This window comes from Salmo salar, chromosome ssa01 (assembly GCF_905237065.1).
Source record: "Salmo salar chromosome ssa01, Ssal_v3.1, whole genome shotgun sequence".
Taxonomy (NCBI): domain Eukaryota; kingdom Metazoa; phylum Chordata; class Actinopteri; order Salmoniformes; family Salmonidae; genus Salmo; species Salmo salar.
Genome location: NC_059442.1, coordinates 101,262,012 through 101,283,685, shown reverse-complemented (window position 1 = coordinate 101,283,685; position 21,674 = coordinate 101,262,012). Strand labels below are relative to the sequence as shown.

Sequence of the window (21,674 nt, the reverse complement as noted above, 5' to 3'; positions counted from 1 at the left end):
CACTTGGCAGCCAGGCAACCACTGGGCAGCCAGGCCCAGACAATCAGAATCCATTTTTCCCCACAAAAGGGTTTTATTACAGATAGAAATATTCCTGTTGTTTAATCAGCTTCTTGATATGCATTGCCTGTTAGGTGGATATATTATCTTGGCAAATGGGGAAATGCTCACTAACAGGGATGTAAACTAATTTGTGCCCAAAAGTGTATATATATATATATTGGTCCCATATTTCATTTCATGAAACATGGGACCAAGACTTCACATGTTGCGTTTATATTTTTGTTCAGTGTATATTATACTCACACGCTACCCTGTTAGCTGTTGATATGCTGTACGTTACCCTGTCAGCTATTGATATACTGTTATGTTGAATAGAAGGGGATGGTATACAACTCTTCAGTGGCCAGAGTCTGCGGCTCTCCGCTCACTGCCAAATGAGCACGCTGTTGTTCTGACCCATCAGGGAATGCTCTCTGTCCTACTCCACCTGTACCCCACCCTACCCTACCCCCAAATCGCTGCCCCACCCTATCCCTTACAGCCAGATCGCTGCCCCAAACATATATCCAGCCCCAGATATACACATTACTCTATCTAACCCTAATCGCCAGATATAATATTTAATATATAACATTTTGCAGATATTTTTATCCGTAACCCTGAATCCCATTATAGCCTTGAACCCTAAATACTGGTACCTTCCTGTCAGTCCCCCTTGGTGCTCTCAATATTTAGCACTAGTCCCCTCTTCACCCCTTAGTGGACAGAAGACACCAGACCTGTCTGTAAGTTTCAACCCTGTCTGACTTTACTTATTTGGCTTATTCCTTTCAGCTCCTATCGGCCCTGTCCAAGCCCTCTTCACTCACAGGTCTGAAGTCTGTGCTCTGTAACAGTGGTACAAGTGATATCTAATATCTAATATTGTCCATCCCATAGAACTAAATGACCTGACCAAGATGGCTGCCATTGTCAACACATTCTAGAACTGTGCTGGTCTATGGAGGGACCATACCTACACTCTAGTGTATTACATATCTGCGTGGTCCCTCCACTGCCTCTAAAATCTTATTGGCATCACAGACAAATCAAATCAAAGTGTTTTCGTCACGTGCACAGTACACAGCACTGTAAACACTACAGTGAAATGCTGACCTGCAGCTCTTCATCAACACTACGGTGCAATGCTGACTTGCAGCTCTTCCTCAACACTGTAATGAAATGCAGACTTGCAGCTCTTCATCAACACTGTAATGAAATGCAGACTTGCAGCTCTTCATCAACACTGCAGTGACATGCTGACTTGCAGCTCTTCCTCAACACCACAGTGAAATGCTGACTTGCCGCCCATCCTCAACACCACAGTGAAGTGCTGACTTGCAGCTCTTCCTCAACACTACATTGAAATGCTGACTTGAAGCTCTTCCTCAACAAAACATTGAAATGCTGACTTGCAGCTTTCCTCAACATTACAGTGAAATGCTGACTTGCAGCTTTCCTCAACATTACAGTGAAATGCTGACTTGCAGCTTTCCTCAACATTACAGTGAAATGCTGACTTGCAGCTCTTCCTCAACATTACAGTGAAATGCTGACTTGCAGCTCTTCCTCAACATTACAGTGAAATGCTGACTTGCAGCTCTTCCTCAACATTACAGTGAAATGCTGACTTGCAGCTCCTCCTCATCACTGCAGTGAAATGCTGCCTTGCAGCTCTTCCTCAACACTACAGAATAAATGTAAAGTAGCAAATCTAATCAATAGACAATACATAAAAAGAGCACAACAGTCGGTAAAAAAGACAAGGTACTAAAAGAGTTAATAAAAGAACAAGAAGGAGGTCAGACTTTTGACCGACAGAGACTTCCCCCGAGCTCAATTAGAACACATCGCCGGTCGGCTGTTTATGTGCTACCGAACGTAGCTCATACAGCGATGAAAGTGCATAGATAAATAAACAATGGAGGATAACCGCCCATGTGGATATTTATTGTTGTATAAAACAGGGTCTGGCGTTTGCCTTTTGTCTGCACTCCCGGTTCTCAGTGTGATAGAGATAACAGAGGGTGTGTGTGTGTGTGTGTGTGTGTGTGTGTGTGTGTGTGTGTGTGTGTGTGTGTGTGTGTGTGTGTGTGTGTGTGTGTGTGTGGGGCTGTCTGCCCAGGTCTTTGTTTATGTCTATTTGCTCTCATCATGGAGCAACGGAGAGAATCAGCCACTGAAAAAGTTGGATATCTCCCAAACAGAGCATGGCTGTGGGATGCGATTGCCAGCTATTTCTCTTTTCCACAGGCTAAACAGAATTGGGCTCCCTAAATCGAGACATTTAGCAGGAGAGGGCATGGCATTGGCAATACTTTCTGCCGGTCTGTCAACCTCAGGGCAGCCCGTTGTCGCAGCACCTCACACTGACAGGGGGCTGACAACCCACATCACCACTGTTACAGGGCTGACAACCCACATCACAACTGTTACAGGGCTGACAACCCACATCACCACGGTTACAGGGCTGACAATCCACATGGCCACGGTTACAGGGCTGACAACCCACATGGCCACGGTTACAGGACTGACAACCCATATCGCCATGGTTACCATAAATGTCTTCTGAAATCTGATCTGACGATGACAGACAAAAACATTTTGTTTAAATTTTTCCTTTTTTTGGGGACATCTTTTAATACTTTCTTTACTTGGTTTCACTCGGTTCCCTTGCCCTTAGATCGCTAGGTATCCCTCCTCCCTCTCCTCTGTCTCCCTCCTCTCTCTCCCTTCTCCTCCCTCTCTCCCCTCTTTCTTTGAAAAGCATTCCCTGTGCGGGCTGGCTGGCGTTGGTCTTCGGCTGTTTGCGACCACTTTTCTGCTGTGGTTGACGACACACGACTGGCAGGGCCACCTGGGTAGGATGTCTGGGTCAGGTCTCTCTCCTCACAGCACAACACTGACTCACTGTATAATCAGAGAGAGAGAGAAAGCTAGAGAAGCTGTGTAGCAGCAACAATATGTGGTTCTTTAGCAGCATATACATACAGTAGTAGCATGTTATACAGAAATACTAGCAGTGTTAGTATACTATTTGAAGGTAAGTAGTAGAAATAGAAGTTTAGGTCCACATGGTAGTAATGAAGTTGTAGTAAGATGTAGTATTAGTAGTAGTCGTAGCAGTAACAGTAGTAGTCAGTAGTAGTAGCAGTAGTGGTAGTAGTGATAGCAGTAGTAGCAGTAGTAGCAGTGGTAGTAGTAGTAGTAGTAGTAGCAGTAGTAGTAGCAGTAGTAATATGAGTAGTAGTGATAGTAGTGGTAGTATTAGTAGTAGTGATAGTAGTAGCAGTAGCAGTAGTAGTCAGTAGTAGTAGCAGTAGTGGTAGTAGTGATAGCAGCAGTAGCAGTAGTAGCAGTGGTAGTAGTAGTAGTAGTAATATGAGTAGTAGTGATAGTAGTAGCAGTAGTAGTCAGTAGTAGTAGCAGTAGTGGTAGTAGTGATAGTAGCAGTAGCAGCAGTAGTAGCAGTGGTAGCAGTGGTAGTAGTAGTAGTAGTAGTAATATGAGTAGTAGTGATAGTAGTGGTAGTATTAGTAGTAGCAGTAGCAGTAGTAGTCAGTAGTGGTAGCAGTGATAGTAGCAGTAGTAGCAGTGGTAGTAGTAGTAGCAGCAGTAGCAGTAGCAGCAGTCGTCATTAATGGTAGTGTAGTAGTAGCAGTAGTAGTAGTAGTTGTAGTAGTAGTAGTAGTAGTAGTAGAATCAGTAGGTAGTAGCAGTAGTAGTATTAGTAGTAGTATTAGTAGTAGTAGTAGTAGTAGTAGTAGTAGTGATAGTGCTAGTATTAGTAGTAGTAGTAGTAGTAGTAGTAGTAGTTGTAGTAGTAGTAGTAGAATCAGTAGGTAGTAGCAGTAGTAGTATTAGTAGTAGTAGTAGTAGTAGTAGTAGTGATAGTGATAGTATTAGTAGTAGTAGTAGTAGTAGTAGTTGAAGCAGTAGTAGTAGTAGCAGTAGTAGTAGTAGTTGAAGCAGTAGGTAGTAGCAGTAGTAGGAGTAGTAGTAGAATCAGTAGGTAGTAGCAGTAGTAGTATTAGTATTAGTAGTAGTAGTAGTAGTATTAGTAGTAGTGATAGTGCTAGTAGTAGTAGTAGTAGTAGTAGCAGTAGTAGTAGTAGTTGAAGCAGTAGTAGTAGTAGCAGTAGTAGTAGTAGTTGAAGCAGTAGGTAGTAGCAGTAGTAGTAGTAGTAGTAGTAGGAGTGGTGGTAGAAGTAGTAGTAGTGTCAGTAGCAGTAGTAATAGTAGTAGTCATAGTATTCGTAGATGGTATTAGTAGCAGTATTAGTAACATTAGTAGTGGTAGTAGCAGTAGAAGTAATAGTAGTGATAGTAGCAGTAGCAGTGGTAGTAGTAGTAGTAGTAGTAGTAGTAGTGATAGTAGTGGAAGTTGTAGGAGTGATAGTAGCGTTAGTGATAGTATTGGTAGTAGTGATAGTAGCGGTGGTGATAGTATTGGTAGTAGTAGTAGTAGTAGTAGTAGTAGTAGTAGTAGTGTGCAGTGAGAAAAGCCTCTGTCACCAATGGCATCATACCTGATATTCAGTACTAATCATTTGAATTGGTTAAAAAAAAGTCCACTGTTCTTCACAGCTTTGAGAGAGAGGACAGTGGTCAATTTGAGGCATGGTGTCTTTGAATGGCCTATCCTACATCTAAGATGTTAGAGCACCCAGCATCCCTACCGAGTGGCCCAGCTTGACCATGACCATATTCTGATACTCTCTTATTGCAGATGTCACATGTACAGACAAAACCACCTCCTCTGTCAAGGACACCATTTTATTTGCCACTTTTAACCAAGAAATGTTTAATTGTGACATCTGCCTTACGTTAATTAGTTTGTGTTACTTTTCAAATGAAATAAAATATAAATATTCAAATCTTCTACACAAAATATTCACATGTTGATGAAGTTATAGGTTGGTCAGTTAAGGCTTTCCGGTTCAGCCATACATATAAACTTAATAACAGCACTGTGAAAGGCCCTTTGCTGACAGAAATAACTCTAACTAATTGGATTGGCATTGTAAAGTAGTGGTTGCCATGCTCTTCCTACCACACCCCAGTCACTCTTATCTCAGCCAGGTGTGGAGGAGGAGAGGGCCATGGTGGAGAGCATCATGCTGTGGTCCCTGTGTCCGTGTGTCGTCCCCAGAGGGGTGGGTTGTTCTGCTTTAACATTGTCTGCAGCTGTCATAATGAAGGATGATGTGACATCTCATCTGTTCTCCCCCATCTAGACTGTATCAAGATTAACTGTACTACCAGTAAGTAAAGACTGCTCACATTTATTACTCCTGTTTAAATACTGTTCTACTGTCTTATCTGTATTCACAATGTTTCTTATTCATGAATGTAAATCTCCTTTAAACAAACTACATCTATATAGGCTTCTAAGGGGTTTATGAAGGCTTTATTAAGCCTTAAAAGTTGCCGTTTGTTTAAAATATTACCTGCATGTATGTTGTCTAAGTTCATGTGTGCCAGAAAGTAGAATATTTACGTAGGTAAATGGTATATAGATGTCATATGTTTTAGATTATGTTTTCAGACCAGGTTGGCTAAGATGTGCAATATTTCATATTTTTTTCCCCAACAGCTAATGGAGAAAAATCACTATTTTAAAATCACATTAGCAATATGATTTCAATCAATTACCTATACCTTAGATATACATTATGTATCATAAAGGCCAGTGAACAGACCAGTGCAGGGCAGACAGGCCATGGGAGATCATGGAATGTATGTATACTATGTAATGAGCCTCAGGCAGTGTGAATCTATTCTCTTCCAGAGCACTGACTGCTGGAGAAGGGGAGAGAGAAGGGAGAGAAGGAATGGAGGGATAGAGGAAGGAGAGGGAGGGAGGGGTTAGAATGAATGAGAACCCCCAATATGGCAGTCAAGAGTGATTGTTCACACTCTGTTGTCTCTAATTACCAGCCTTGACGACTCTAAATTTAAACAGGCTGATATGAAACAGAGGTGTTTTAGCCATGCATCATTATCCCCGTTCCCCTCATTTTCTTTTTTTCTCTAAATGTTTTACCTTTCTCTCAACTCCTAGGTCTGTTCTTTTTTCTTTCATTCCTTCTTCCTCAGTCCATCTCGGTAAATTGATGAGGCTTTTCAAAGCGGAGAGGAAATACAGAGCGGGCTTTTATTATTCTCATTAACCTGCCTCACAGAGCAGAGAGAGAGGGATGGCGATAGTAGGGCTGCCAGGAGGGAGGGAGGGAGGGAGGGAGGGAGGGAGTACAACTTCCTGTAGAGAGGGAGGGAGAGAGAGAGGAAGAGGACATGTGAGTGTAGTGCTATGGAGTTAACGTTGCAAATATTTTGGGAGGGAATTTGTCCTTGTATTTATTATTCAGAGACGTTGATTAATTATTGATGGTAGAAGAGTCCTGAAGAGTCAGAAAATATGAGTCTTGGTTTCCTGTTTGCCGTACAGAATACAGCATACTCACAATGTCACCAGGGTTTTACCTGAGGGTTGACCTTCACACTCTCTTGTTAGGTTATGGAGAAACACACTCCAAACAACAGGAAATAGTGAGCTCCATCTCCTCCATCCAGATTGTCTCAAGCCATTCTGCATCCAGTGCTCCTCTTCTTTGGGGGGATGGTGGAGTCACCCGAGTGGTCACAATATTTCATAGAGTACAAAGGAATGTACACTGAGTATACAACACGTTAAGGACACGTGCTCTTTCCATGACATAGACTGGCCAAGGGAATCGAGGTGAAAGGGCTGCTACTCAATATTAGGAAGGTGTCCTTCATATTTTGTACACTCAATGTGTTTCTATAGCCTGGTGTATATAGGGGCATCAAAAATAATTTACACAAATGGTTTGCAATAACAGTTAGGCAATTCTATAACATTACCTATGCATGCCAATGGAGATTTGTAAGACCTATCTATATGGTAAATGTAATGCAAATAAGAATGCTGTGCACGTTGTGTACGTTGCAATATATATATATATATAAACCTGAATGCAAGGGAGAGAAAAGAATGTTGCCATTTAAAAGCTAGCTCGCAACATGTCACATTTAATTTTTCAAGTAGCCCTCATGCTAGAATATGTTGGAGACTTATTTAGTAAATTACTATTTTAATGTTAAAGTTATTCTCTCTCACACTAATCAACAACTCCCGAGTGTTTGAACAGAATAGGTAATTATGTGAAGTAGATGTTGAAAACTAAAGTTCTTTCAATCCCAATACCATATACTCAGTCTCTTTGTTTTACCTTTTCAAAGGGCTTACAGGATAAAAGCAACACAGAACAAAACACAAGGACAGGACGGGCACACTTACATCACACACAACCTAGAGTCCATGTTGTTTGGCGTGGAGCATTTGTCGCTTTGGCGTTGACATCATTGGGTTCTGATACTGTAGTTGTAGCCTCCGCTGTTACGTCATAGCAGGCCACGTCTGGAGAAAGCTTAATAAGTAACGTCATCATTCCCGGAAACCATTGGTATGCACTCACACGTCAGTCGAATCTTCATCCCGAGCAGGGGGACACTCATCCGATCCCCTCTCCCCAAACATGGCAGCGGTAGTGTTGTGGCTGGGCACAAACTGTGGCACTTGTCCTCCCCCATTGCTGGCTTTAATCTCCTGCACAATATCTGAGTACTGTGTTCCTTAGGTGTGGGGGGCGTGGTTCAGGTCCCTGATTAACTAATGAGAAGGAGGCCACGAGTAGTGCTTGTCTTTCTTCCGCGACGGGAGTAGAACAGAGTTGAGTTTGGGGGCCGTTTTTCTGTGTGTGGCACCACTCATGCTCTCAAAATGTTAGCTCCCAGAGAAGACACGTTTCTGAGGTGAGTCGGATCATTATGAGATGGAGGTACGTCGGGATGCCACCGGGCTGCAAGCAAAGTCGGGAGAAGAGGAATATTAGGATAGGGACACAGAAAGGTGGATTTCTGAGGAGGAATGGAGGGGAAAATTGAAGTGAATGAGGTTGAAGTGAATAAGGAATGCAGAGGTTGGATTTGAATTTGAGGAAGATAGCGAGAAAAATGGAGATGGGGTGTTGAAGAAGGTTGGTGTCAAGAGTAAACAGCCATGTGCCAGTCTGAGTTCTGGAGGTGACATGGAAGTGAAAGAGGATGAGTTATATTAGGTAGAAGGTGTGGTGAAGAGCTCAGAACCCGAGCCTGGCATCAATGGACATGATAAAGAAGAATCTGGTCCAGTACAGTGGCTTGCGAAAGTATTCACCCCCCTTGGCATTTTTCCTATTTTGTTGCCTTACAAACAATTTTCAATTTTAATTCCAGGTTGTATCATTTGATTTACACAACATGCCTACCACTTTGAAGATGCAAAATATTTTTTGGGGTGAAACAAACAATAAAAAAGACATAAAAACAGGAAACTTTAGCGTGCATAACTATTCACCCCCCCAAAGTCAATACTTTGTAGAGCCACCTTTTGCAGCAATTACAGCTGCAAGTCTCTTGGGGTATGTCTCTATAAGCTTGGCACATCTAGCCACTGGGATTTTTGCCCATTCTTTAAGGCAAAACTGAACCAGCTCCTTCAAGTTGGATGGGTTTGGCTGGTGTACAGCAATCTTTAAGTCATACCACAAATTCTCAATTGGATTAAGGTCTGGGCTTTGACTAGGCCATTCCAAGATACTTAAATGTTTCCCCTTAAACCACTCGAGTGTTGCTTTAGCAGTATGCTTAGCGTCATTGTCCTGCTGGAAGGTGAACCTCCGTCCCAGTCTCCATCCATCCATCATTCCTTTAATTCTGACCAGTTTCCCAGTCACTGCCGATGAAAAACATACCCACAGAATGATTCTGCCACCACCATGCTTCACTGTGGGGATAGTATTCTCGTGATGATGAGAAGTGTTGGGTTTGCGCCAGACATAGCATTTTCCTAGATTGCCAAAAAGCTCAATTTTAGTCTCATCTAACCAGATACCTCCTTTTGGCATTTTTTTCTTAAGCAATGGCTTTTTTTCTGGCCACTCTTTTCTGGCCACTCTCCCAGCTCTGTGGAGTGTACAGTTTAATGGTGCTCTGTGGGATGTTCAAAGTTTCAGATATTTTGTTATAACCCAACCTTCATCTGTACTTCTCCACAACTTTGTCTCTGACCTGTTTGGAAAGCTCCTTGGTCTTCATGGTGCCGTTTGCTTGGTGGTGCCCCTTGCTTAGTGGCGTTGCAGTCTCTGTAGCCTTTCAGAACATGATCTACTGAGATCATGTGACAGATCATGTGACACTTAGATTGCAGACAGGTTGACTTTGTTTAACAACTTGTGTGACTTCCGATGGTAATTGGTTGCACCAAATCTTATTCAGTGGCTTCATTGCAAAGGGTGAATACATATGCACGCCCCACTTTACCATTTTTTATTTATTTTCATTTTTTGAAGTTACAGTTTTTAACATCCTTTATTAGTTACAGTTACCATCCTCTATTTAATAACAGTTACAATCGTCTATTTAATTACATTTACCATCCTCTATTTAGTTTCAGTTATCATCCTCTTTTAGGTACCGTTGCCATCCTCTATTAGTTGAAGTTACCATCCTCTATTAGTTACAGTTACCATCCTCTATTAGTTGAAGTTACCTTCCTCTATTAGTTACAGTTACAATCCTATATTTGTTACATATACCATCCTCTATTAGATACAGTTACAATCATCAATTAGATACAGTTACCATAATCTATTTAGATACAGTTACCATCCTCTATGAGTTACAGTTACAATCCTATATTAGCTACAGTTACCATCCTCTGTTAGTTACAGTTACCATCCTCTATTAGTTACAGTTACAATCCTCTATTTCTTACATATACCATAATCTATTAGATACAGTTACCATCCTCTATGAGTTACAGTTACCATCCTCTATTAGCAACAGTTACCATCCTCTATTAGCAACAGTTGCCATCCTCTGTTAGTTACAGTTACTATGCTCTCTTAGTTACAGTTACCATCATCTATAAATGATGGTTTCCATCCTCTATTAGTTACAGTTTCCATCCTCTATTAGTTACAGTTGCAATCCTCTATTAGTTACAGTTGCCATCCTCTATTAGCAACAGTTACTCTCCTCTATTAGTTACGGTTAACATCCTCTGTTAGTTACGGCTACCATCCTCTATGTTTTATAGTTACCATCCTCTATTAGTTACAGTTACTATCCTCTATGTTTTATAGTTACCATCCTCTATTAGTTACAGTTACCATCCAGGACAGCGGAGTCAATCACCACCTTCCGGAGACACTTGAAACCCCACCTCTTTAAGGAATACCTGGGATAGGACAAAGTAATCCTTCTAACCCCCCCCCCCCCTAAAATATTTAGATGCACTATTGTAAAGTGGTTGTTCCACTGGATATCATAAGGTGAATGCACCAATTTGTAAGTCGCTCTGGATAAGAGCGTCTGCTAAATGACTTCAATGTAAATGTATATTTTTATAGTTACCATCCTCTATTAGTTACGGTTAACATCCTCGATTAGTTACAGTTACCATCCTCTGTTAGTTACAGTTACCATCCTCTATTTAAATGCAGTTACCATCCTCTATTAATTACAGTTACCATCCTATATTTTTTACAGTTACCATCCTATATTTTTTACAGTTACCATCCTCTATTAGTTACAGTTACTATCCTCTGTTAGTTACACGTACCATCCTCTGTTTAGAGTTGCCATAATCTATTAGTTAAAGTTACCATCCTATATTTGTACAGTTACCATCCTCTATCAGTTACAGTTACTATCCTCTATTAGTTACAGTTACTATCCTCTATTAGTTACAGATACTATCCTCTATTAGTTACAGTTTCCATCCTTTATTTATTGACAGATACCACCCTCTATTAGTTAGTGTCCATCCTCTATTAGTTACAGTTACATCCTCTATTAGTTACAGTTACTATCCTCCATTAGTTACAGTTACTAAGTTCTATTAGTTACAGTTACTCACCTCTATTAGTTACATTTTATCCTCTATTAGTTACAGCTACCATCCTCTATTAGTTACAGTTACCATCCTCTATTAGTTACAGTTACCATCCTCTATTAGTTACAGTTACCATCCTCTATTAGTTACAGTTACCATCCTCTATTAGTTACTGTTACCATCCTTTATTAGATGCACTTTCCATCCTATATTAGTTACAATTACTATCCTCTAATTGTTACAGTTACTATCCTCTATTAGTTACAGTTACTATCCTCTAATTGTTACAGTTACTCTCCTCTATTAGTTACAGTAACTCTCCTCTATTAGTTACAGTTACCATCCTTTATTAATTACAGTTACCATCCTCTATTAGTTCAACTTTCCATCCTCTATTAGTTAGTTACTATCCTCTATTAGTTACAGTTACTATCCTCTATTAGTTACAGTTACTATACTCTATTAGTCACAGTTACTATCTTCTATTAGTTACAGTTACTATCCTCAATTAGTTACACTTTCCATCTTCTATTAGTTACAGTTACCATCCTCTGTTAGTTACAGTTACTATCCTCTATTAGTTACAGTTACCATCCTCTATTATTTACTGTTAACATCCTGTTTGTCATAGGCATCGTAAGGATTGGACCAAGGCGCAGCGGGTATATTGCTCATCTTCTTAATTTATTTAAAGATAACACTTAAACAAAATAAACAAAACAACGAAACAGTTCCGTAAGGCAACACAGGCTATACAGGAAAACAACCACCCACAAAACACAAGTGAAACAAACCCCAACTAAATATGGCCTCCAATTAGAGGCAACGACAACCAGCTGACTCTAATTGGAGGTCCTACCAAAACCCCAACATAGAAATAGAAAACTAGATTTAAACATAGAACATAGAACCTAAAGCAAAAACACCGAAACACACAAAACAAACACCCCCTGCCACGCCCTGACCAAACTACAATGACAAATAACCCTTTACTGGTCAGGACGTGACACTGTTAGCTACAGTTACCATCCTCTATTAGTTACAGTTACTATCCTCTATTAGTTACAGTTACTATCTTCTATTAGTTACAGTTACTATCCTCTATTTGTTAGTTACGATCCTCTATTAGTTACAGTTACCATCCTCTATTAGTTACAATTACCATCCTCTATTAGTTACAGTTACCATCCTCTATTAGTTACAGTTACTATCAATTATTAGTTACAGTTACTATCCTCTATTTGTTAGTTACTATCCTCTATTAGTTTCAGTTACCAGCCTCTATTATTTACTGTTACCATCCTCTATTAGTTACAGTTACCATCCTCTACTAGTTACAGTTACCATCCTCTATTTTTGTTACAGTTACCATCCTCTATTAGATAGTTACCATCCTCTATTAGTTACAGTTTTCATCCTATTTTTTGATAGATTTAGAAATAGCGGCATAGCGCAATTTCACAACGTCCCCTGCAAAGTTCAAACAAGGTGTTACATATTTGTTGTTGTTGCCACGGGGCAGATATTTTTTTTGTTGTGCAATTTTACAGCTAATCTCATGCTATTTGACACATTTTGCCATGATGCTGAGAGAAAATGTTGCTGTTTTAGTACTCAGGGATTCTTGAAAGATGGTACAATCTTATTTTGATAAACCTAAGTATCAGCTATCACACCATGTAAAGGAACAACCTATTTATTTTTTCTCATAAAATGCAACTTACCTGATTTGTGTCAACTCTGTCAGACACCATGAAAGCTATTTCATTTTTGCAATTATTGTCCAGCAAGTGTTTCAAGGTCTTGATTGTTTAATTCTAACATTCGATTATGCAAATATGTAATACAAACCTCCAAATGTATTTTTGTTTGGTTTTATAGCCCTATTATATACTCCAGGGGTAATTTTGTTAGCATTTTGGCATGTTTTTCTCAATTTAGAACATGAAACTGCATTGGTAAGGCAAGCATTATCCCTTAGGTCTAGCACAGTAAATACTTCAATTGTTTAAGCATATCGCAGAACTGTGATTACAGTATTTTTTCAGAATATTGACAAAGAAAATCGATCTTAAGGGGGTTAGCCATCAGTGATGAAGTTGACAAGCCACTGACAGAGTGTCATGTCCTGACCATTAAAAGGGGTTATTTGTTAATGTAGTTTGGTCAGGGCGAGGCAGGGGGTGTTTTTTTTAATATATTTCGGGGTTTTTGGTTTATGTTCTATGTTAGTATATTTCTATGTTTGTTCTAGTGTGTCTATTTCTATGTTTAAGTTTCTTGGGTTGACCTTCAATTGGAGGCAACTGTTCCTCGTTGCCTCTAATTGAGGGTCCTATTTAGTAGGGGTGTTTTTCCATGGGTTTTGTGGGTAGTTGTCTCCATGTATTGTCAGTGAACCTTACAGGACTGTTTTTCGTCGTTTGTTTAGTATAAGTGTTTTTGTTTTTGTTTTCTTCAATAAAAGAAGATGAGCATACATATACCCGCTGCATTTTGGTCCACTCACTACGACGGTTGTGACACAGAGTTGACAACAGATTCTCAAAACAGACATATTTTTTGCCTCTAAAAATAAACTTCAATACAAACATTTGTAAATATGGACAGTTATTCATTTGAAAGTCCCCAATAAAAACATAACCATTCTATCAGATCTGTAGCACTCTGACGAGGTTGACGCTCAAATTTTTTTGTTGTTGACGGAGTTGACAATATGTATATTTTTTCTTCATTTTTCTCTGCTAATTATTTGTTCAAATCACTTAATTTGGTATCGCGTTATTTAGTGTTGTCAGTTAGCGGCATCTCTGGACAGCTTTATGGAGGAAAATCCTGTTCAGAACGGACTCAAAGAACACATCACTGTCAATGACGGGTCCTAGGCTCCCTTCCCGTGGGCGGCCTCAGCTCTGCCTTAAGAAACTGCTACCACTTCAACTTTAACACTGAACAGGCGCTTACAGAAAACAAGCTAAAAATACACATATGCACACACACCCACAACCACACACACACACACACACACACACACACACACACACACACACACACACACACACACACACACACACACACACACACACACACTGTCAGGTGGATTGTTTTTTTTTTTTTACCGTTTTTAGTGTAGTTTGGTTGTTGTATTATTGATTTATTACAACTTGGCATCTTTAGGATAATTTAATAACTTTAAACTACCAGTAACTTGACACAAGTTGACATATGCTATTCGCTAGGTGGTGTGTGTGTATGCTGATGTGGTGATGTGTCCCATTGACTTTCTGTTAGCACCATCTCAAGGCAATGGTTTATTCTATAATTTATATAATTTGCATTCTGGCACCAGTCGTGGTTTTACCGTTAACCTCATCACTGCGTGTGTGTGTGGGGGGGTTTGTGTGGGGAGGAAATGCAGCCTGGTTTCTTTCCATTAATAGTTGACCTATCTGACCTCCATGTCTCTCTTAGTTTCCTTTACACTGCCTATTCACTTTGTATAACACAGCACACTCTCACTCACACACACACTCTCTGTCTCTCTGTCTCTCTCTCTCTCTCTCTCTCTCTCTCTCTCTCTCTCTCTCTCTCACACACACACTCTGGCTGTCTCTCTCTCTCTCGCTCTCTCTCTCTCACACACACAGACACACACACACAGACACACACTCTGTCTGTCCCTCTCTCTCTCTCTCTCTGTCTCTCTGTCTCTCTCCGTCTCTCTCTGTCTCTCTCCCTCTCTCTCTTCCTCTCTCTCTGTCTCTCTCACTCTCACACACACACACATGCATGTGCACATGAGCACGCACGCACACAGCCCCACACACTGATTGTACAAAGCAATTACAGAAAGACCCCAGATTATGCAAATGTTTTGACAGGATTGCAGAGTATGAATGTAGTCTGTGAACTGGGGTGATAATGGATTATTGGATTGGCATGTGCTGTATAGCCAAGAACATTTGCATGCAAACAAACAACACAGGTGCCTGACATTGGATGTAAATGTCACCGCTTCTAAAGGCTTGTCAATGTTAATGTGTGCCAAAGTTCTCTTGACAACATTCTACCACATACACTTTTTGCTGCACATGGTCTTTACTGACAATGAACCACTCTGCTAGAATGCCCTGCTTATGGTGGGTCTAATCCTGCTGTAGTGTAGTGACCTGTTCCTCTCTCTCTGTCTCTCCAAATGACTGACACAGTGTGGTGGTCGGATACAGTAGTAAACTCTGGCTGTCCCTCCTCTCTATTCCTAGTTCCTTCATCCCTCCTCTCTATTACTAGTTCCTTCATCCTCCTCTCATCCTCCTCTCTATTCCTAGTTCCTTCATCCCTCCATCCCTCCTCTCTATTCCTGGTTCCTTCATCCCTCCTCTCTATTCCTGGTTCCTTCATCCCTCCTCTCTATTCCTAGTTCCTTCATCCCTCCTCTCTATTCCTAGTTCCTTCATCCCTCCTCTCTATTCCTAGTTCCTTCATCCTCCTCTCTATTCCTAGTTCTATACAAATGATTAGATCATGTTAACACCTTAGTCTGGGTTCCAGCGGTGTATTTTATCTGTGCATGTGCTAGCATCAGCCAAGAGCCTCCCTCTTTATCGAGAGTGAAGTGAGTTCAGAACAACTGAAAGTATGCATCTTAGAAGTAGTTTTCACATACAAGCTTTATATATCCAAACTCAGAATCAAGTAGTTTTCCCAAAAATAACATGGTCGCTGTGGTAGAACGTTTATTTTGATTGGTGATTTTCTGCATTTATCAAAAGTCCCATCAGGTGGACTGATTTCAGATGTGTTCATGGAAACAGGATCATTTGGGAAATACAAGCTTTATATATCCAAATTCAGAATCAAGTAGTTTTCCCAAAAATAACATGGTCGCTGTGGTAGAACGTTTATTTTGATTGGTGATTTTCTGCATTTATCAAAAGTCCCATCAGGTGGCCTGATTTCAGATGTGTTCATGGAAACAGGATCATTTGGGAAATTGTTCTTCTTGCAAACCATGTAAACTTTTTAATCAAACTCTTATATTCATCTGACTATCCACAATCATCATATTATTGTGTGCATGTAACCATACTCAATATGAAACACCCCAAGCTGCAGATGGCTTGGTTCCACTGTCTTCACTCCCCCCTGGATCCATTCATATGGTGAGCAGGTTCATTCCACTCAACCAATTTACAGCTATTTACTTCCTTTCCTCTTTCCCTGAAATCTTCAAAGCCTCAAAGCAATGTGTATGCAAATCACAGGCAGCTGGAGCACTGGGCTACTATACTCAACCTCAGAAGCTCCGTTTTGCTTTGTAAGCACCAAACAACACACCAAGGCCAGTGCAGGATAGAAACCAGGCTCCTGGAGAATGGGAATAGTTTGAGAGAGCAATATATTAAATAATGGGATGGAGGGATTTGGGGCACTTGAAAGGATGGCTTGATCTTTGCCTTCCATCCCTCTGTCCTTGTGGCAGAGAGACGAGGAGGAGGTGGAGGTGGAGGAGGAGGAGGAGGAGGAGGAGGAGAGAGAAAAAAGAGACCGGGGGGGTTCAGCAGGATACATGTTCCTTGTGTGAGTGACACACTGTATGAGTTGGAACCTCTGAAGTCTTTGGTCTAAGGTCCAGGACATGTCAGAGATTTCATACAATTAAATTGCCCAATGTTGGGACCCTAACGTTTCTCTGAATCTGGAGACAGTATGGCTTTATGAGAAAACCAAATGATCAGTGTTCCAATTGGGTCAAATTCAGGCTCTGATTCTGATTGTATACAGTCATATTATCTTCTGCTGGAAAGGAGAGATTCATATTGTGCCAGATGGCAGGAAATAATTTGATATACACTGACTGTGGCTCCTGCTCTGACTATGAACATGTTGATTGTCAGTGTGTGTGTCTATGTGTGTGTCTATGTGTGTGTGTGTATGTGTATATACTCTCAAAAATATATAGTGTATATACTTTCAAACTCTCACATTAAATAAATGAGCCACATTCACAACAACATCATGTCCTGCCTTACCTCCAGTGTCATGTCCTGATGCTGTGTCAGAGGAGAGGAGGTGTTGTTCTCCACTGTTCTCATGTTCTAAGTTACTATGGGAACTGCCTCTCCTCCTTTATGGTTTTTAATTCATAAAGTATGAATGCAATGCAGAACTGTCTCGAGTGTACTCGTTTGGTACAAACTGCATATTTAAATATACAACTTCAAGCACCATCAGTAATTTTTCTCACAGTTAACCATTAGGCAGTTATGACTTTAGAAAATCCCTGGGATGCCCCTCTTTAGAAAATCACAGTCCTTATTTTCTCATTCTGCCAGCTTCTATTCTCAGCTTTGACAAGACACGTCCCTCTCTGCCTCAGTCACAGTTAGACGGCTCCTAGCATCTTGAATAATGTTACATTTCTGCCTAAGATTTTATAATTTTTTTCCCTTAAAACCCCCCTAGAGTTGAGTTCCGTGGCCCCACAGAAATTACATTAGCATAATAAAATAATCCCCATCAAAATCTGTCAGTTTAAACTAGAGATATCAGGTTTTTTTGCATTGGATTAGTCTTAGTTCAACACACCTGCCGATGTCGCACTTCCACATCTGCGGTGAAAGGTGGCAGAGCCACAGCGATGTTTGTCAGACCATGAGACATCCTGAAAATCGGTCTTCTCACTAAATCATCTGTATTGTCTGAATGGTTTGGCCTACAAACTAGTATGACCCCTCTATGGAAAGATGAGACTAATATTGTCACGAATCCCACCGAAGGTGGCTCCCCTGCCAGCTCGTGCGGCGCTCGTCGGTCGTCGTCGCCGGCCTACTAGCCGCCGCTGATCCCTTTTTCCTTTTCGTTTGGTATGTCTGATTGTTTGCACCTGTTCCTAATTTGGTTCTCTTGATTTTGGTTATTTAAGCCTGTGTAGCCCGCCCAGGTTTGTGCGGGATTATTTGCATCAGTGTGTTTTGTTATTGGATGTGCTGGCGATCGAATAGTGTTTTATGTGCGTGCTGTGTACCTGTTGTTTTTGGGCACCTCGCATTTCACGCCGGTTGTATTGGCGTCCACCGTTTTTGTTGTGTTACGGAATAAACACATTATCTCCTTACCTCTGCTCTCTGCGCCTGACTCCTACCACCACTCCTAGCATTTACTGACAAATATAGGTACAGCCTATCTGCCAACTTGTGTCTGTAGCTTCCAAACTGTTTGGGCTACACGTGAGGTGAGACTCTCACGGACAACAAGATGCCAAGAGTGTGCAAAGCTGTCATCAAGGCAAGGGTGACTACTGTATACTGTATACTTCTGTATACCACCCCAACTGAGCCCTGATTGGCTCAGTTGCATTAAGAAGTAAATCAATTTCACAAATTAATGTTTAAGAAGGCACACCAGTTAATAGAAATGCATTCCACGTGACTAACTCATGAAGCTGGTTGAGAGAATGCCAAGAGTGTGCAAAACTGTCATCTCGGCAAAGGGTGGCTATTTGAAGAATCTCAAATTTAAAATATATTTTGATTTGTTGAACACTTTCTTAGTTACTACATGAATACATGTTATTTCATAGTTGTGATGTCTTCACAATTATTTTACAATGTAGAAAAAAGTAAAAATCAAGAAAAACCCTGTAATGAGTAGGTGTGTCCAAACTTTAGAATGGTACTGTACATGTCCTTTTTTTTGCTCTTGGTCAACCACAGGCCTCACAACACTCGTCTGAAGATCCCCTGGACCTAGTTTAACAAATGAATGGAAGTATAGTATACAGTGGCTTGCAAAAGTATTCACCCTCTTGGCACTTTTCAAATTTTATTGCTTTACAACCTGGAATTAAAATAGATTTTTTGGGAGGGTTTGTATCATTTGATTTACACAACATGCCTACCACTTTGAAGATGCAAAATATTTTTATTGTGAAACAAACAACAAAATGAAAACTTGAAAACTATTCACTATTCAAAGTCAATACTTTGTAGAGCCACCTTTTGCAGCAATTACAGCTGCAAGTCTCTTGGGGTATGTCTCTATAAGTTTGGCACATCTAGCCACTGGGATTTTTGCCCATTCTTCAAGGCAAAACTGCTCCAGCTCCTTCAAGTTGGATGGGTTCTGCTGGTGTACAGCAATCTTTAAGTCATTCCACAGATTCTCAATTGGATTGAGGTCTGGACTTTGACTAGGCCATTCCAAGACATTTAACTATTTCACCTAAAAACCACTCAAGTGTTGCTTTAGCAGTATGCTTAGGGTCATTGTCCTGCTGGAAGGTGAATCTCCGTCCCAGTCTCAAATCTCCGGAAGACTTAAACCGATTTTGCTCAAGAATTTGGCTGATGGAAACATGAAATGCTAGTACAATTTTATAAATGACGGCAGTCAATTTTATTATTCGACGTGGTTGGATCTTTTTGTGTCGGTAAAATGAATCATGCGAGAAATGGTGGAAACGGTGGAAACGCCTTAATGTTCAAATATTGATATAATAACCATCATATCGAAGTAAACTTGTGTGGTCCTTCCACTACGACTTGGGAAAGCATACAGTTTATTAGGCTACAGATTAAATAAGTTATGATGAACCTCACAGGGTGGTAAAAGTGCACGGTGAACTTGATGCTCCTTTCCAATAAATATTGAGGTTATTATTCTGGTGACATGATGATCGATGCTTGGCTGCCGTTTGAAAAGTAGAAATAATATTGTTCTTATCCATAATAATATCATAATGTAGATAGCCTACCCACACTGTATCTGCTAGCTGTTGGCTAGAGGGCATGTGCCAAAACCAGAGTGGGTATATTCACTATACAAGGCAACAGTGTTTGTGACAAAACCATCAATCGAGTAGAAAATGTGATGGTAACCCATTTAACTTGTATTTTTATTTCGGTACATTGGAATTTAATGCTACATTTTTTATTTGCACTATGTCATCACACACAACCTTTTATCTGCAAAAAATCTGTTTGATGGAAACATCTCTGGTGGGTAAATGCACATATTGTTTTATGCAGATGTTTGAAAATTATTGTCGCAATTTGATTGTAAACCAAGCTACAGAGACATAAAAATTGTATCCATGAGTTCATCTGACTGGGGAAGTATATAAAGGGCCTCATTGCCAAAATCCCAAAGTATTCCTTTAACATAATTATTTCCAATTTATTTGATTGAGGTGTTTTAGTTAAGACTATTTAAGTTATGACTATAATTTTTCGCCCCCAATGTTATTATATACAATTAATTTGATTGAGGTGACAACAGAGTACGGTTTGAAATGCCATATAACAGTAACTAAACAAGACGGAGTTTGTTTGTCAGTATCTTACCTTTCAAGCTAGGCCAGCACTGTGGTGGCGCTTTACTGCCACCTAGTGACATTATTAATAGAACACTCATAGAAATACTAGAACAGGATTTTCTCTCCCTCTCTCCCTCTCCCCCTCTCTCCCTACCCTTCTACACACACCCTGTCACTGCACTAACTCTGGTTTCTCTTCTCCCCGTCCCGAGGTGTGTGTGTAACCACTGTTTGGGCAAGGTGTGTGTGTTAACCACTGTTTGGGTGAGGTGTGTGTGTCTTAACCACTGTTTGGGCTATCCTACAGGCAAGGGTCCAGAGACCATTTTTGCTGGTCAGAACCTGAACGATAACGAGTGGCACACGGTGCGTGTGTTCAGAAGGGGAAAGAGTTTGAAACTCACCGTAGATGATCTTCAACCTGTAGAAGGTACAACCAACCCCTCTCTAACAAACTGACTATGTTTTATATGTGTGAGACTTTTCAAGATGATCCTTTGGCCATTTATAGGTAAGACACTGGATTAGGTCAGAAAATCAGTCAGGTCTAGTCCATAATGTCTGATATAAAATCAGTCAGTATATACAGGTCAGTATATACAGGTCGGTATATACAGGTCGGTATATACAGGTCGGTATATACAGGTCGGTATATACAGGTCGGTACTTACAGGTCGGTACAAACAGGTCAAAAAACACAGGTCAGTATACACAGGTCAGTATTTACAGGTTAGTATACAGGTCGATATATACAGGTCAGAATATACAGGTCAGAATATACAGGTCAGTATATACAGGTCGGTATATACAGGTCGGTATACACAGGTCAGTATATACAGGTCAGTATACACAGGTCAGTATATACAGGTCAGTATATACAGATGAGTATACAGGTCAGTATACAGGTCAGTATATACAGGTCAGTATACACAGGTCAGTATATACAGGTCAGTATATACAGATGAGTATACAGGTCAGTATACAGGTCAGTATATACAGGTCAGTGTATACAGGTCAGTATGCACAGGTGAGTATACACAGGTCAGTATACACAGGTCAGTATACACAGGTCAGTATACACAGGTGAGTATACACAGGTCAGTTTACACAGGTCGGTATACACAGGTCGGTATATAGAGGTCAGTATATACAGGTCAGTATTTACAGATCAGTATTCAGGTCAGTATATACAGGTCAGTATGCACACGTCGGTATATACAGGTCAGTATACAGGTCAGAATATACAGATCAGTATACAGGTCAATATACATGTCAGTATATACAGGTCAGTATACTGGTTATTATAAACAGGTCAAAATACACAGGTCAGTATATACATGTCAGCATACAGGT

The 21,674-nt window shown here is 40.5% G+C and overlaps 1 protein-coding gene across 9 annotated transcripts in view; it reads left to right on the top strand.

Annotated features, from left to right (window-relative positions):
• The window catches only part of LOC106611148 (neurexin-1a), a 778,513-nt gene that overhangs the window by 334,463 nt on the left and 422,376 nt on the right, over positions 1 to 21,674 (top strand). For 8 of the 9 annotated variants that reach the window (XM_045724959.1, XM_045724909.1, XM_045724935.1 and 5 more), the window contains 2 exons: positions 5,280 to 5,306; positions 20,629 to 20,751. In XM_045724959.1, the coding sequence (XP_045580915.1) occupies positions 5,280 to 5,306; positions 20,629 to 20,751 (150 nt within the window). The remainder of the gene's footprint in view (positions 1 to 5,279; positions 5,307 to 20,628; positions 20,752 to 21,674) is intronic. The other variant, XM_045724917.1, reaches the window with a different exon arrangement.